Source organism: Chelmon rostratus, chromosome 2, assembly GCF_017976325.1.
Source record: "Chelmon rostratus isolate fCheRos1 chromosome 2, fCheRos1.pri, whole genome shotgun sequence".
Lineage (NCBI taxonomy): Eukaryota > Metazoa > Chordata > Actinopteri > Chaetodontiformes > Chaetodontidae > Chelmon > Chelmon rostratus.
In genome coordinates, this window is record NC_055659.1 from 2076971 (window position 1) to 2095000 (window position 18030).

At 43.3% G+C, this 18030-nt stretch overlaps 1 protein-coding gene across 1 annotated transcript in view; it reads left to right on the forward strand.

The window, feature by feature from the left end:
• Positions 1-18030, forward strand: part of si:dkey-49n23.1 (semaphorin-3D) — an 85478-nt gene that overhangs the window by 52900 nt on the left and 14548 nt on the right. The window contains exons 3-11 of the mRNA XM_041944415.1: positions 9668-9822; positions 9964-10026; positions 10805-10924; positions 11305-11395; positions 13920-14048; positions 14240-14382; positions 15616-15730; positions 15903-15972; positions 16701-16845. Coding sequence (XP_041800349.1) covers positions 9668-9822; positions 9964-10026; positions 10805-10924; positions 11305-11395; positions 13920-14048; positions 14240-14382; positions 15616-15730; positions 15903-15972; positions 16701-16845 — 1031 coding nt within the window. The remainder of the gene's footprint in view (positions 1-9667; positions 9823-9963; positions 10027-10804; positions 10925-11304; positions 11396-13919; positions 14049-14239; positions 14383-15615; positions 15731-15902; positions 15973-16700; positions 16846-18030) is intronic.

Genomic DNA, 18030 nt, shown 5'->3' on the forward strand with positions numbered 1-18030 from the left:
TTGTTAGCTTAGTTTGGTCGCTAACATGACAATAAGTTAACACAAAAGACATGTACAATCAACTTCTCGTTAAATCCTATCGAACTATTTTTGCCGCAGTAAATAAAAATTAAAGGTGCATCACTGCTAATAAACTAGCTTCTTCAGTTTTGGACTCTGGCTCTGGAAAGGTCATGACAGCTTGTTATTGGTCGCTATGTGAATTGGTGGTTCGATCACAGACGCTAAACTCAATTAAAAAATTAGCACAGATTTACGTCGCCCCAAAGAGTGAAACCATGAATCACGACGATTCTGTGGGAATGAATTCGATTTATTGGTGTGAACAGGCCTTGATGTAACACCAAATTCTTGGAGCTTGCCACAGAGTTTAGTATAATTTGTCTTCTTGAGTTACTGCTCAGATGTTTGGTAGAAATCAGGGAAAAGCGTATGAAGAATGTGAGGAACTCAGATTGCCAATCCCGAAATAGAAAAAAAAGTTGAAATGAGAAAATCTCACCAGCACTAAGGTGGAGCCTTAAATGGAAAACAACCCAGTACAAATGGCCTTGAATCTTAGTCTTTCATGACAGTTTTAACGTATGAAGCCACAGAGAACACCCAGTAAAACCATTTTACTGGCTGGTTTTTCCCTCTGAAAGTGCTCTCGCGGTCTTTTTTGGCTCAGGATGGATCTTTCAGTTATAAACCTACAGAACTCTGGAGGTAGCAGCACTGTACACACATAAAACACATACTCTTCATATACAAACACATATACACCTCCCATTTCTTTCTATTGCTGTATCTGCTCTCTTTCTCTCTTCTGTCTGTATCTTCTATTCCAGCCCGCTCTAAAGAAGATGCTGATTTCACTGTCAGAAGGGAAACGTGTGATCTTAAATCTGTTTTTCTTTGTGAGACAGTAAATGCTACCGTCACAGTTGTGAAGTCTTTTGTTATTTCAGTGAATTACAGCATGTGTAAACTTGATGCCTCATGGGAGGTTGACAATATGAGATGTTTGATATTAGTATTAACTGCAAATGTGTGGGCTTGAAAAGAAAAAAACCTTTATCCACGTTTCACTGAGAGTTGTGCACAAACACAGCTTCCTGTGCAAATGGAGAATAAGTTACTCATCGCCATCCCCTCACAGGCCACAGTGTCAGAACAGCTGGGGTTTGGTTTCCATCTTCCTGCAGACCTGCTTTCATTTGAATCCAAACCCAGAACACATGAGCTGTGAGATGCTCCGATCCCTCTGGTCCCCTCTAAGTGTTAGCATGTGCTAACTCAGACAACGTGTTGCAGCTTGACTGCAGAGTCCAGTGATGCTGCCGACTCACATGGAACGGAGCAATCACACATGAACGCAAACAGAGAAACAATCTTTAGCAGCAGGAGAAATATTTTCTTCTACTGGTCAAAGATAAAGATTGTGGTCTACATACTGTCAATAAATTTTAAATCTACGCTCAATTCAACAGCCATGCTGAGTTAGAACGACATGAGAGCCTGAAGTAGGTGCAGCTGCCTTTGACTTTAATTCAGATGTTCTGCAATCTGAACAACTAAAATCCTCACAGATGATTCACGCTGTAGCTGTGGAGGAGAGCGGCATCTTTGACGTACAGTAACAGGGTAAATATTGGACCTCTGGATCCTTTCTGCAGCCATTTTTGCTGCAAATTGAGTGACTTTGCAGGAAACACTCTGCAGTGCAATGCACAAATATCCTTTAAAGATCAATAATTCTGTCTGTAGTTAACAAGAACAGACTCAGTGAGATTGTTCACATGTTCGGCCAGATTGCGGGTCAACAGCGGCACAGCATGATGTTGCTTTGGGAGTCCTGAGTGGTGGAGCTCCATCAGGATGGAGGTGCAGGGTGTCCTCCGCCCAGAGATCTTTCACTCCTTCTAGTGTAGCTCTGCTCAACAAATCCTGCTCAGGTGAGGTGTCTTGATTGTTGTCGTGGAGCATTTTGCTGTAAAATGTCGTTAATTGTCTTTTCTGTTGTGGTTGTATTGAGGTTGTCTGAGAGAGCTAACGAGCGATTTAACGAGCTGATCACTTCAGTGATTCTCAGGCTGAATATTTCATTCTCGGATGAACTCTGATATGGTCGCCGCTGCCGTCGGGTCAGTCGGTGATGCTGCCGGACGTCCTGTCGAGAACCAGATGTTTTCTGTGCGGCGTGAGAAACATCTGCCAGCTGACACACACCACCTCACAAACACACACACACACAGACTGGCTCTCCACACTGAGTCCTGTGTGTGTGTGGTTTTGTGATCTATACAAACCAAAGGCGTCGCCGGTGTGTTTGGAATTCGACAGGCTGTGATAATCAGAATATATGAGGCAGAGCAGACAGGCCCGTCTGACAGGTGAGGAATCACATCGGTTCTTATCTAATCACAGTGTTTCTGTCTGTTCTCTCCTCCCTCTCAGCGAGGCTGAGGTCTCCGTCACTCACGTTGTCATGTGAAACGCTGACGGAGGCCACGCGGCGTCAAACACACTCCAAAAGCTTCACTGTAGAAAAATCATTTCCTTTCCAGGTGTGAATCCTGCCTGACAGAAACAGCCAAACAGACCAAGTCTTCATATTCTTTTCAACTTTTGTCAAGTTCTTTGAATTTCAACTCAAGAAAAATTAAATGTCAAATGTGAATTACACTTGAAAATCTTCTGAAGACGTGTGGTTTGAGGTTTGGAGAGTCCAGAGCTGAACAGGAAGTCGACATAATGTATGACTGAAGTGACTCATTTTCATCCTCAGGAAGAAAAACAAGATTTTTTACTTTGTGTATATCTGAATAAAGGGGAATAAAACTGTAATATAATTTTAATTAATTTAAAGTGTAGAAGCAGTTTGAGTGTGCTGTTCTGAGTTTGTGAGTGAAAATCTTTTAACAGCCTCATTAAAGCTCAAAGAAAAACCTTCTCCTGCTTTCATGGGATAATAATCTGCTTTTGAAGCTAAAACAAATAACAGAGGCTGTTTTTCGGGTGTTGCCCATAAATATTTAGCAGTAAGGTGAAAATGAGAAAAAGCTTCGGATGAAACGTTTTCAGCATAAAGGCTGCTGCTCTCTGACTGTTGTGGTCGACTGGACGCTCATCAAAGGTGCTTCCCTGAAGTCTGTTACACAGAGCAGACTCGTGCGTGTGTGTGTGTGTGTGTGTGTGTGTGTGTGTGTTTTGTTAATCAGAGACACCAAAGGTTTGGAGGGGAGATGAAAGGGGGGAAAACGAGCTGTAACGCTGAACACAGTTGTGTTTCCAGCACTTTTAGGGACATCACATAGACTTGCATTAATTTCCTGGAGACCTCCACTAACCCACAACCATCACCACGACTGACCTGACCCGAACCCTTAACCCTTACCTGAACCATAACCATAAAAGTGGGGGGTCTTGTATTTTGTCCCCATTAGGAAGGCGAGTCCCCACAATGTGACGGTGTGTAAACAGATTTATGTTCCCACAACGTGAGTAAAACAACTGATGCAAAGTGAAATAACCAAATTTGGAGTCAAGTTCGAAGACATTTTTATTTATGTGACTTTTTTATTGAAGCTCAGACTAACATGTTAGCTGCAGGCAGAGAGCGAAGCTGCACATGTTGTGGTTTCATCCACCAGGATCCCTCAGGCCTCTTTTTAATGAATCCAACACTGAACAGCTCATTTGCATCAGCGTGCCAAGGCTGCATCTAAAACACGTTGCTTTGTGCCGTTTATTTGACGGTGGAAAGCAGAACGTGTTGCCGGCGGGCAGCGAGCAGTGGAAAATGCTGCTGCCACACAAACTGCTGCATGGAGCTGAGTGTGGGAGTTATAAATCATCTCGCTCCATCGGCTCCTTTAATTCACATGTTTATCAAATTTATAAAACATAGGGTTGAAAGAGGGGCATTAATCAACAATTAAACAATTATTTAACATCATAATAATTTCTCCATTTTTTTCTGCAGGTCATTTCATTTGATTATGTCCAGTTTTTATCCCTTTAGCTCCAAATCAGCCGTCTTCAAGAAAGTTTGAGTCACTTTTTAGGCAAAAGCTCCAAACATTCTCTGGTTGCAGCTTTTCTTTGTTTAATATCTTTGTTTTGGACGGTTGGTCTGGAAAAACAAGACGCCTCGTCTGTCTCTTGGAAGCTGGAATAGACATTTTTTTACTGTTTTCTGGCATTTTGTAACGAATCCATGAAGAAATTCATCGAGAATACGATCAGATTCAGAGATAAACTGATGCTGAGAAGCTGTTCTAAAAGTAGAACTCTTCCCGTCCTGCTGACACGCATCTCTGGTGTGAATCAGTCGCGTGTAGTAAAGTTTCCATGGCGAATCATGCTGTCGCCTCACACATGTGAGGCTCACGCACACACACACTCAAACACGCAAACCAGTTTAGTGAAGCAAATCCAGTTTTAATCACCTTCCTGATTGCAGGCAATCAGCGTTCATCACAGGGAACGATCAATCTCACACATACACACACACACACACGCTCACACAGATGTTAGACAGACTCATATTCACACACACATACATTCTCAGAGTCTTTCCATTGGTCTCTGTCACTCTATTACTGCTCTCTCTCTCTCTAACACACACACACACACACACACACACACACACACACACAGTCATTCGTGTGCTGTACAGGTGTTCGGCACGCACCCAGCTCTCCCTTAGCATTTGCTCTGTCTGAAGTCTTTAACAAATGTTTGCTATTATCCAAAGTGCTGTCTGTCTTCTCACACACACACACACACACACACACACACACACACACACACACACACACACAGTTCAGCACACACACACACACACACACACACACACACACACACACACACACACATTCACGCCTGGTTTAGTTTCAGCTCTCTCACAGGTTGGTGGAAATGATCCTGTTGATTAGACTGTAACAAGACGTGACTGAGTTAATGAGCAGTAAGTCGTCCTGCTGCATTCAGATCCACATGAAAAGACCCTGAACACTAACTGAGGGTTTTACTCACACTGTTCTCAAGTCTCCACCAAGTGTTAGATGAAGGAATGTGGACGAAAAGAAAAACGGATGAAGACATCGAGTCCAAAATCCTGTTTTACAGATGGTGTTTTTGGCCCTGTCTTATCATTTTTAAGTGAAAGTGATTAAATGTGCAGCAGTGAGAATTATGCTCACTGCTGCAGGACGGATTATGTTATAATCCGTCCTGCATCATCATCATCACTAATCAGCTGCTGCGCCTCAGTCTGATCACCAGAATGTTTGTACATTCGTTAAACACCATATTCAAGTAAAACTAAACAGAACTTGATGAATTGCTTTGAACTGTTTGACGTGAACTCCTTCATTAACGCTCACACACTCACTCACAGTCCGCTTTGACTGATCGAAACCAGTTTTAATCACCTCTTTACTGCAGCCACTCAGCCGCCATCAGCGCTACCAAAACACACACACACACACACACACACACACACACACACGAAAGCTGCATCCTCATAATGAAACACCTGTGTGGCTGCAGCCAGCTCGACACAAGAAAAAATGTGCAGTTTGTTGCCCATAGAAACAGTTGCTGCTGCCATGTCACACACACACGTGACACAGAAAACTTTTGTCCTAAAAGATCATCTTTAAAGTGTCTGTGAGGAGACTCAGCTGGAAACTCAACATCCTGGTTTACAACATGTGTGTCGGGTTGTTTTAAAGCTCCGGCGGCCATGTTTGACCCAGCAGGCTTCAATGTGTTGAGTGGTTACAGTTAACGGGTTTGTTTTGAGAGAAAGGAAATCAAAGTCTTTGTCTTAAGAAGTGACTTCCTGTCTTCATTTCCAGATTCAGAACTCTACATCTCTAAACTTGTTAAGATTTGGCATCTTTTTATTGATAATACCAGAAAGTGAATGAACTCTGCTGCAGCTAGGTAGCACATGTTGATTTATGATTTATGCGCCACTCTTGACTGTGCAGTTCATCTTTTAGCTCGTTCTCATTGGACCGTGATGAAGTCCAGCCTGTCTGGACATTACCTTCACAGCAGCTCTGGATGCTGGAGATACAGACTGTTGTTGTCTTGTTTGTCTTCCAGCCAGTTTTGTTCTGTTTACAGCTGAAAAAAACAGAAGATATGAGAAACAGGGAGTCGCTGGGAATAAGCAGGGAATATTTGGAGGACTGATGGCAGGTCTGCTGGGGCTTTTCTTGGAGGAGAAATAGATTTCTCAATGCTCGCTGGTCTGACAGTGAAGGGAACTCAAACACTTAAACGGTCATTTCAGGAAGAGCTGACTGGGTGGCCGAAGGAGAAGGCGACAAACTGACTCGCTGACCTGTGATCCTGTTCAACTGCTGACCTAACTAATCCTGACCTCACACACACACACACACACACACACAAAGAACCGACGCAGAACTGAAAGCCGTGGCTGAATCGAGATGTGTGGAGGCCGTGACCTCGTGCTGCTGACCAATCAGCAGATACCCAGATCACTGACCAATCAGAAGCTCAGGCCTGGACTGAAAGTTTAACCATTTGGCTGCATCAGTGAAGTTTTGACCCGTCAAATAATCACAAGGCTGAACCGAAGCTTTAATGCATTTTATCGTCACAAACTTTCCTCCCTGCAGTCAGAATTGATTCTGCTGTTGAAAGTCTTGTGTTTTTACACATTTTAATATATTTTCTGGAGAACTGCTGACTTAAAACATGTGGGAGGTGAAACAAGTTATCAGGAAAACTAATGAAAGACTTCATCCAGAAAATTATAAATGTGAACACACAATGGTCCTGTGTGATGTAAAGTGTTTGGTTTCCACTCCTCTTCAGTGCTTCATGTCATAATCCCCCCCCCCCCCCCCCCTCGGAGAGAGAGAGAGCTTTAAGACCTCTCCTGCCAGGTTTGCTTTCATCATGTGGTCTACTTCCTGTCATTGGCTCATGTGATGGATGGGATCTATAGGATCCAGCAAGCAGAGCCAAGAGCAGCAGGTCCATAAAATGAAATCCTGCTTACTTTTATAGTCTCCAGCAGGCTGATACATTACAGACATCTGAGCTGAACCTGGATCCAGTTTGCCAAAGTCCATTTGTTGTTATCAACAGTCATGTGCTCAGGTGTCTCATAGACTGTTCAAAAAAGAGAGACCAGATCTGAAGGGGACCAAAGTCAGACCTGACCCAGAATGTGGTCTACCTGAACAGACCTGAACAGAGAACACCAACACAGCAGCAGATCAGTTCACAAGAAGTCACAGTAAAAAAGAGCAGCGATATAATAACAGTAACGTCCTCAGAATGAACGTAAAGCCACCGAATGAAACTAAAAAATAATCATTTAAATGCTTCAAAGATTAATTTATAGAAATGAACCAGTTTAACACTTTTTTACATTTTAATGACGGTTTGAGAGAACTTTTCGAGGAAAACGTAAATCATTTTGTAATAGAGCAGCTAACAGAGAGGAGCGACATCTGTCATCTGTCCGGAGTCAAACTTCATCAACACAGAATCCATCGAGGTCACCGACAAAACCGCTACGCTAAAAACACAACAAGGATCTTCAGAATCATCAAGTGATCACATTTTCTCTCTGATTTCTCGCAAACTGCTGTTTATGAAGAAATGTTCAGGTGTGTGTGTGTGTGTGTGTGTGTGTGTGTGTGTGTGTGTGAGGGGATTGTCTCAGTGAGAAATGAGCTGTGAAAATCTCATACTTGCACCATGAACAGACGAGGAGGTGCTGTGTGATCTGATTTCAGAGGAAGGAGAGCTGGAGGCTGAATGCAAACTTTGTAGTGTGTGTGTGTGTGTGTGTGTGTGTGAGTGTGTGAGTGTGTTTGTGGATGTGTGTGTGTGTGTTGCACCTTCAATACCTCTGTCCACATCATAATGCACCATTCCATGTGCAGCATGTGCCAGGATCTGTGTGTGTGTGTGTGTGTGCCTGTGTGTGTGAGCGTGTGTGTGTGTGCATGTGTGTGTGTGTGTGTGTGACAGAGAGTAGATCGTCTCAAAGAGAAATGAGCTGTGAACTGTTGGATCGTGCTTTTTTGTACTCAGATGAGATTTTCTTGGTCAGACTTTCGTTCATGACTCCATTCATCACGTTTTAATGGGGTGTGTGAAACTCCTTAAGACTAAGTGTGATTAAAGAAGAACAAATAAACCCGACTACTGCAGAGCTGATGTTTCCCATGTTGCTCGTGTGTATTTTCCACAGCAGCTCAGCGAGCAGAAACTCGTGCGTGACCATCACAGCGCTGATTGATTTCTTTTTAAACGCGTCTCGTTGGTGGTGAGCTAAAACGAATGTGCCGTGCTGCTTTCAAAGACACGCCGTCTTTTGAGCCACCGGGACACTCGGCAGTGTGTCTGTGCTCGGGATGCTCAGTGTGGGGTCCGCTTCTTTTACTCGCTGATGTCACGACAGTTTTGGGGAGTTTCATGGTTAATTTCCTTCACTCATTCAGGTGATTATTCGCAGCGCGGGCAGGTCAACTGAGCTGAACTTTCAGAGTTTCAAGGTTAATTAGTTGCTTTTACTTAAGACTTAAGACAGCTGGAGTTCATGGATTTTCCTTCAGCTGACCCAGATTCACCAAAGTTATTGCAGGTAGAGACCTTAAAAGAACTTTTGCTGAGTGGAGATCAACAGAAAGAGTCTGGAAAAATAGATTTCAGCTACACTGAAGGGTATTTTCATCATAGATTCATCTTCAGTTTATTATCACACAAGAAAAAGAAAAGCACAGATATTAACATTTCAGAGAATATTTAGTATTTTTGGTAAAAATGATCAAAATTGTTTGTGATTATTTTCCACTAATTGTTAATTAATTACAAGCGACTAATTGTTATAGCTCTGAAATAAAAAAATGGGGTCAGTTAAAACAATTAATTAAAAAAATTAATCACTCAGAAAACATAAAATGTCCCGACCACCACAGACTTTTACCATAAAACACGTTTTCTGACTGTTTTTATTGTTGTTATTGTAGGACTGTGCATCGTCTCAGTCCAGATGTGTTGCATTTTGTAATAAAAGCCAGTCGTTTGCCGTCCTCGCTGCAGTTATCGTTTACCGCTCGGGGCGACCAGGCTGACAGCCTCACAGAACAAACAGCCTAGCAGGCGAGCAGCAGGGCAGAGTTTCAAGGTTAATTTGCTCTGCTTGTTCAGGTCGTTTTCTGCCTGCTTTAGCACCGACTCCCCAGAGACACTCATGAACTGCTGTGCGTGTGTGTGTGTGTGTGTGTGTGCGCGCGTGTGTGTGTGTGTGTGTGTGTGTGTGTTTGCAGTCAGGGATGAATTATTCAAATCATTTACTCAAAAATAAAAGAACCAATAGTAAGAATACAGTACCACACCATGGAAATACTTTATTCAATGTTAAAGCTCTGCACTCAGAAGCATCGATGACCCCTGTAATATCACTGGATCAATATTATTGATGGGTTGATATCTGAGCAGTACTTTCATGTTGCAGTTGGGGTTTCTTTTGATTACTTCATGTACTTCTTGCTAGTTTAATCCATAATAACGCATCGTATTTTATAAACTGATCGTAAGTTTTGTGTGTAAAAGAATTATCTTAAAAGTAAAAAGTAACTTTGGTGAAGAAAGTTAAAGTTTTCTGTGATGTTTCCTCTCTCAGACCTGACGAACAGCTCTGCCGTATTCTGGGAGGGCGGAGTCAGCGGTGGATACCAGGTCTTGCTGTTGGACGAGGATCAAGGATGGCTATTGGTCGGAGGGAAGGACCACATCTACCTGCTGAGGCCCGACAGCTTGGATCTGCCCGCGAGGACGGTGAGACCAGAAAACGCAGAGCTTCTGTTCAGTTTAACCCTCCAAAAAGTAAAACCTGTCTGACGGTGCGAACAGATTTTAATGCAAAGTGTTGCAGCCGTGCTGAACGTTTGTTTCCATGTGTTTTACCTGCTCGGTCAGATCCACTGGCCCGCTGCCAGAGAACATGTGGAGCACTGCAGGCTGGCAGGGAAAAGTCTGGAGGTAAGTGTCTTTAAATCAGAATCACACAAAATGTGAGACAATGCTTCCCTACATGTGTTTACAGCCTTTTCATCACTTTGGTTCATTTTTACATCCAGTGTACCTGCTCTCTTTCTTGCTGACAGTTAGCTGAGATGATTGATACCTCACATGTCTATACCTTAGCTATGACCCCTCAACCAGCAGCTGTTAGCTTAGCTTAGCACAAACACGGGAAACAGCTAGCCAAAATCCACCAACCGGGACCTCTATAGCTCACTGATGAGCCTCGGATATCTTGTTTGTTTAATTTGTACAAAAAACAAAGTTAAAAACAACAACTCACTGTATCATTGGAAGTTACGTACCAAGGTTTCTTCCAGTAACTTCCTGGAGTGTTGACGGTTGCCTGGCGAGAAATAGTTCTGCCCCTGTGAAACTGCACATTTGTTTTTACACTCAGGTCTTTGTACAGATTAAACAAACAAGATGTAACGTGTTAATCAGTGAGCTTTAGAGGGTTTTGGTAGGTGGACAGGACAGAGCAAGGCTAGCTGTTTCCACCCGTTTCAAGTGTTTGTGCTAAGCTAAGCTAACAGGCTTCGTATATACAAACACGAGAATGGCGTCATCGTAAACAGTAAATATCTGAAATAGTCAAATTATTCCTTTAAGCTGACGTGGCTCAAGGTTCATCTCTTTGTCGCTGCATGTTTTCTTTTCATGATTAAGAATTGTAAAAACAGAACATTAAAATGAGATGTCGATGTATTTTTATTGTGTCTTCTTGTGTTTTCAGACAGACTGCGCCAACTTTGTGCGGCTGCTGCAGCCTTTCAATAAGACCCACGTTTATGCTTGTGGCACCGGCGCCTTCCATCCTCAGTGCACGTACCTGCACTTAGGACACAACTCAGAGGTAAACCGGAGTTCACATGTTTAATGACCCTTGAATAGGGCCACGGTTTACAGATGCTGAACTGTACGAGCTCAAATTTCTGTGCTTATTTTATTGGTTTGTTGGTGTATTATTTTGTCCAAACAGTTGCTTTTTTGTTCCAATGCAGCTACGATGAGGTTTGCTCGCAGAAGTTTATTCAGACGTCTAAACATCAGTCCTAAACACCCTTCAAACATCAGCCTCTTAGAGCCAATCAGTCCCTCTTTATAGAGCGTCCATTGTCCTCTGACAGTCAACGACCATAGAAGAAGAAATCCATCAGGGAAGTGTCAGCAGAGAGTCATTTTCCTCTTTGTGTTTGTGTGTGGTCTCCCCCTCCATCCCTGTCTCTCCTGGAGGAGCCGTCCTTCATGCTGGCTCATACAGTCGAGTCGGGCAGAGGAAAATGTCCCTTCAGTCCCAGAGAGCCCTTCACCGCTAGACTGACTGGTAGGTCTCATCCCGTCCACACATAATGTACTGTGTGCCCACCCACCCACCCACCCACAAGTGGATATATTCAATCATTTTCTGCCATCCTCTAACAGCTGTATTCATATTCTGGTGACACTAACGTTCCGCAGCGTACAATCCCGCCACTGTCTCATTCCTGGCTGCAGCTCGTCCGTCCAGCCGAGGCGTGTGTGGTCCGCTTCACTCATTTCACACGCTGACGTCAGCTGTTGCCCCACGCGACATTTCAGACATAAAACACATCAGCTGCGTTAGGATCTGGTAGACAAAGATTTCCCCCGTAAAGTCAGCTTTCAGTCGTCAGAGCGAGTGTTTAAAGCTGAGAGTTGTGTCTGTGCTGGCAGCGAGAGGAAGAGGATGTGAACAGCCGACACACGGACTGTTTTATCAACACAACCGCCAGAATAAATGTTGGCTTTGTACATTTCTGCAAACCACAGAACCGTTTCTGTGCATTTTGATTTTAATTTTTATGTTGTTTCAAAGCTGTGGTTCAGGTCTGGTTTGGTTCAGGCACTAAAACAACGTGTTACGGTCAGGAAAAGATCATATTTTCTCTTAAAATATCTGGTTTTGTTTGCTGCTTAGCGTCCGACTCTCTGAGCTGTCAGCTCTTAACTGTACATGTACTGTACTGCACTACTGTGTACTGTTCAGATCACAGTACATGTGTGAATATACATATGAAATGTGCATATTTAACATATCCGTGATTTGCAGAAACATTTTATTCTGTGACACTTGTTGAATTCATATGTTGCTTCATACAAACTGAGCTGGACCAGAAGGTATTTTAGGGAAAGCATTATATTGTCAGATTTTTGTGCTAACATGCTGATTTAAAAATGTGAAGGCGTGGCTCAGGAAAGTGGTTTCACAGACAAACATTGTCAGAATCATGCAACACTAAAATATCCACACATGTATTTCTGCACATTATAAATACAGTAAGAGACCTATTTGTGATATATAACCTCCAGTTTGTCAGTATTTATACTACAACATTTACAGTTTTGTCACTAAATATAAAGACAGGAAGTATTTTACAAGTTTATGTCAAAGCTTTGATTTGTGAGTATTTCAGCCCTGAGTTGTAAATAGCAGCTGCAGAGGCTTTGGAGCTGCAGACAGTGAACAAACACTATGTGTGCTTAATTATCTTAGAAAGATGTTGACACAATTACAGAAATCTGATCATTCCTTAAAACACTGGACAATAAACCGGCAAAAAACAAGTTTATCATTGTTAACTGAATGTGAAACTGAGCTTATTAAAATCAGAAAACTAACCGACACACATTCATAACATTCACATTATTTGGAATAATTTTATTATGTGACAAACATATAAATATATCCCAGGAGTGTGAATGAACTGCAGCTGGTCTCACAGACTCTCCTGCTCTGCAGTCATTTATCTTCACAGGTTCATTTCATGGTTTGATCAGTTTGTTTGGTTGTTTGTTAACAGAGACAGAAGCAGAGAGACAGACGTGCAGACATTCAAATAAAGGAGCTTGTAAATATTTCCTGTTTGACCGTTAAGAGGAAATAAAACAAAGCGTCGTCTTTGAAAGATGAATGTAAACAGCTTCGCTATGAAAATCTGATTCACAGTGATTCTTCTGTCTGTCCTCTGTCTGTCTCTCTGTCTCTCTGTCTGTCCATCTGTCTGTCTGTCTCTCTGTCTGTCCGTCTATCTGTCTGTCTCTCTGTCCATCTGTCTGTCTCTTTCTGTCTGTCTGTCTGTCTCTGTCCGTCCGTCTGTCCGTCTCTCTGTCTCTATGTCTGTCCATCTGTCTGTCTGTCTCTCTGTCCGTCTGTCTGTCTCTTTCTCTGTCTGTCTGTCTGTCTCACTGTCTCTTTGTCCGTCTGTCTCTCTCTCTCTCTCTCTCTGTCTGTCTCTTTCTCTATCTGTCTCTCTGTCTGTCTCTTTCTCTGTCTGTCTGTCTGTCTCTTTCTCTGTCCATCCGTCTGTCTCTCTGTGTGTCTCTTTCTCTATCTGTCTCTCTGTCTGTCTGTCTGTCTGTCTGTCTCTCTCTCTCTCTCTGTCTGTCTCTTTCTCTATCTGTCTCTCTGTCTGTCTGTCTCTTTCTCTATCTGTCTGTCTGTCTGTCTGTCTCTCTGTCCATCTGTCTGTCTCTTTCTCTATCTGTCTTTCTGTCTGTCTCTCTGTCCGTCTGTCTGTCTCTTTCTCTATCTGTCTCTCTGTCTGTCTCTCTGTCTGACTGTCTGTCTCTTTCTCTATCTGTCTGTCTGTCTGTCTCTCTGTCTCTCTGTCTGTCTGTCTCTCTGTCTGTCTGTCTCTCTGTCCGTCTGTCTGTCTCTTTCTCTATCTGTCTCTCTGTCTGTCTGTCTGTCTGTCTCTCTGTCTCTCTGTCTGTCTGTCTCTCTGTCTGTCTGTCTCTCTGTCCGTCTGTCTGTCTCTTTCTCTATCTGTCTGTCTGTCTGTCTGTCTGTCTGTCTGTCTGTCTGTCCATCCGTCTGTCTCTCTGTGTAGACGGTGAGCTGTACGCTGGTACCTCGGTAGATTTCATGGGCGCCAACGCTGCGATCTTCCGTACGTCTGTCCGGGGCCACAGTCAACATTACATCCGGACTGAAGCCTACGATCACAACTGGCTCAACGGTGAGACGCTGCAGCTCCGCCCACAGTCCCAGAAACTGGGACACATGTGACACACACGTAAACGAAACTACATCCACCCTCCATCCAACACTGGACATGTATCAGCTCTCACACACACACACACACACACACACCACACACACACAACCACACACTCACTCCCTGCTGACGCCCACCCGTCTCCCCCTCAGAGCCGGAGTTCGTGGGCTCCTTCTCCATCCCGGACACTCACAGTCCAGACGACGACAAGGTCTACTTCTTCTTCAAGGAGAGGGCGGTGGAGGCGGGGCAGTGGGACAGGAGGGTGTACAGCCGAGTGGCTCGAGTCTGCAAGGTAGGAACGCAGGGTCAGATTCAGAATGTGTTTCCAGGACAAACCTCAGGATGACGTCTGGGTGACTTCAAGTACTTAAAGTACTTTTATATACTGTTGGAGGTTTACTGTCTTTTTATGTTTATGTCTTTGCTCATTAGCTCATTAACAGATATATTAACAGTTCTTACAGTGTGATTACTTCCAGTATTTCAGGTCGTATGCTTTGCAGGGAACTGTAAGTGTAACACTGACACCATGAGCCTCAGTACTGAAGGCAGGAAAACGTCCCCTGTGACTGTTCTGCTGTTATTGATTGATTGATTGATTGATTGATTATTCTGGCTCATGCATTCATGTCAAAGCAGCTTGTTGCTGTTGTAGTTGGTGAAGCTGGAGCTCATTTAGAACTAGTTTATGTAGGACTCAAGCTAACGAGTGTTGTCTTCATCATTTAGTTTGCTGATTATTTGCTCCATTAATCAGTTCATTGTTTGATCTGTAAAAGTCTGGAAATACTCAGAAAAGCAGTCACAAGTTGAGCTTGTCCCCCCCCCAAAAAAACTGTCACTGCCATTTGCTGTAGATATTCTTTTTTGTTCAATACTTTTCATTACTACTGTTTACTATTTTTGCTATTTTATTATTATGTATATAATTTTCACTGCTCGCTATTCTGATATTTTATTATGTATAGTTTGTTCTTTATAGTCCTATTTCACAAATTTTCAGTCATTTCACTGTGTGTAATGCTGCTGCTGCACTGCAATTTCCCAGCTTGTGATAAATAAAGTATATCTATCTATCTATCTATCTATCTATCTATCTATCTATTAAAACAATGAAAAACAGCAAATCGTTACCTGTAACGAGTTGGAACCATGAAACAACTGAAACTCATTTAAGTCAAATATTTTTCTATTTAATGAGTCTTAAACGCCTCCTGCTTCAGAAGCTCTTCATTGGTTTTATATGTAAAATCTTGATTTGTAAATTAACTGTACTTCACATGATTTTAGTGCAGTGAAAAGAATGAGTATAATATAAATAGATAGAAATATACTGCAGGAGTGAAGTGGACACACCCCAAATTAGTACCTGACAGTCGTTTATATTCTTTATATTTATATTTAATCTGTAATGGGGGAGAAAGGTTGTTGATTTTTTGTGTCTCCTTTTTGTCTTCCTCTCATCGTCCTCCACCCTGTCTTCATCACCCATACCTCCGTCTCTCTCTTCTCTCCATCCATCCAGAATGACGTAGGCGGGAAGAGGAGCCTGATCAACCGGTGGACCACCTTCCTGAAAGCCAGGCTGGTCTGTTCTGTCCCCGGTCCGTCCGGAGTGGACACTCAGTTCGATGAGCTCGGTAACGCTCGGTCCTTCCTCTCTGGCTTCCTCGCCCTCGTTTTCTCCTTTAACTCATCCTTCATCTCATGTCCCCGCTTCCTTTTCCTCCCCCGTGTTCACGGCTCAGTATGAGGAACACGTCCATTCAAACAAACTGACTGCTGTCATGATGTGTGTCTGTGTTTTTCTAGAGGACATCTTCGTTCTGGAGACCAAAGACCCTCAAAACCCGACGATCTATGGTGTCTTCAGTACGTCCAGGTGAGCACACGCTCAGTGTCACAGCAGTGTATCTAGTTCAATGAGGAAGTCTGTTATGATCGGGTCAAACGCACTTTGAGTTAGCCCCCTGCTCTGTTAGCATGATGCTTAGTAATAGCTTAGCATTACAGCATTGCATTTCACATTTTAAATAACAGAATTTGACTTTTTGGCTTTAAAAATGGCCGACTTTAGGAAACAAGTCAAAGTTTGTTTCTCAGGTGGAGAATATTAAACTCATTTCATTAGATTTTATTCATTTATCAAAAAAAACAAAAAGCAGAACACTGGGAGGACGTCCTCCTCCCTTACGTGCACACTGCCGACACGTGCACGCCCAGCGGGGTGCAGGGTCGGAGGTCAGGTGTGGGTGGGTGTCAGGGTCAAAGGTGAAGAGGCCCAGCTGGTTGTGTTGTTGTAACCCTGATGTTATAAAGCACTCCCACCTCTTCTTTCTCTCCTCTCCTTCCTTCCTCACTCCCTTGTCTCCTCCTATCCCTCCTTCCTCTCTTCCTTCCATCCTTTTTTATCCTTCCTTCCTGTCTATCCTGTCCTGTTTTCTTCTCTCCCTTCCGCTTTACAAAATGAAGCATTTGCTGCCATCCCTTTTCTCCTCTCTATCCTTTCTGTTTTCATCTTCGTCTACAGTTTCTTCCACCCTTCTCTTCCTCAACCTTTCCTTCAGCACCTTCCTACATCCTCATCGGTAACTCCTCTTCCTCCTGCAGCTCTATATTCCGTGGCTCAGCGGTGTGTGTGTACTCCATGGCGTCTATCCGTGCTGCTTTCAACGGGCCGTTTGCCCACAAGGAGGGTCCAGACTACCGCTGGGTGGAGTACAAGGGCCGCATCCCCTATCCGAGACCTGGAACTGTGAGTGCAAACACACCAAAGGCTTGAAACACACACACACACACATACACACACACACACACACACACACACACACACACACACAGAGCGAGATGTGTGAGCTTCAGTGTAAGGAAAAACGAGATAAGAGAGAAGATGACCTCCCACCAAACGCTTTCTGCAATACTTTTTATACTTTTATACTATTTGTAGTATTGCTGTTATGTCATCTTTATAGTTTAGTTTGTAACTTTGTAGTTTTTTACCTGTTTTTTTTTACCTTTTTCAGTATTTCATCCTTCTTTCTAACTGTGTGTTGAGCAGTGTGTACTGCAGCAATGCAATTTCCCTGCAGGGATCAATAAAGTTTTTGTTCACTTTCAACCAAAACACACAAAACAAAACTTTTTTCACTTATCTCCGCAGGTGTTTAGTCATGCACATAGTTTTGTCTGCAGGTTTTGAGATTTTTAATCCTTTGACCCCCAGAAATCTTCACGAAAGTGTTTAGCAGCATCGTTTCTCCAGTTTCTTTGAAGTCTCCCAAAGCAACAGACCTGATGAAAATGTTCTGTCTGTAAGTTTTTCAAGTAGCATTGTGCCAGAAATTTCTCAAAACCTTGCAGATGAAACTTTCTGCAGATGTGTTTCTTCTAATCTGAGTGACCTGTCCCTTTAAGAAGAGGCGAAGGCGTTGGTCACTTGCTTATTAAAGCTCACGCTCCATAATTCTTCGTAAATATAGCGATGACAGGATGATATTTATGTTTGTGTGAATAAGGAAGAATTTCCTGTGACACACATCTAATAAAAGCTTAACCCGTAAACCTGTGAGAGGGCTGAGCTCTGCTGATTTAACACCTCGGCAGCGAGGCCCTCTGGGAAAGCTCAGCCTGTCAGGACGGCCGCAGCTTCGGTGTTTGACCGTGTCAGGTGTTATTTCACTCTCCCTGCTGGGGAATTCAGCGCTCTGTGCAGCGGTTGTGTGTCATGTGGTTGATTGCAGAAGAGGTCAGCCACGTCGGTGTTTGTGTGTGTGTGTGATCGCTGCACACACACACACACACACACACACACACACACACACTGGTAATGGCTTCCATGCTGTTGCTGTGCTGCACGTTTGCTCGGTCTTTGTTCATCCAGACCATCAATCTTCATCTCTTCAGCACATCTTCAGTATCTCTCCTGCTCTGCATTTTTCAT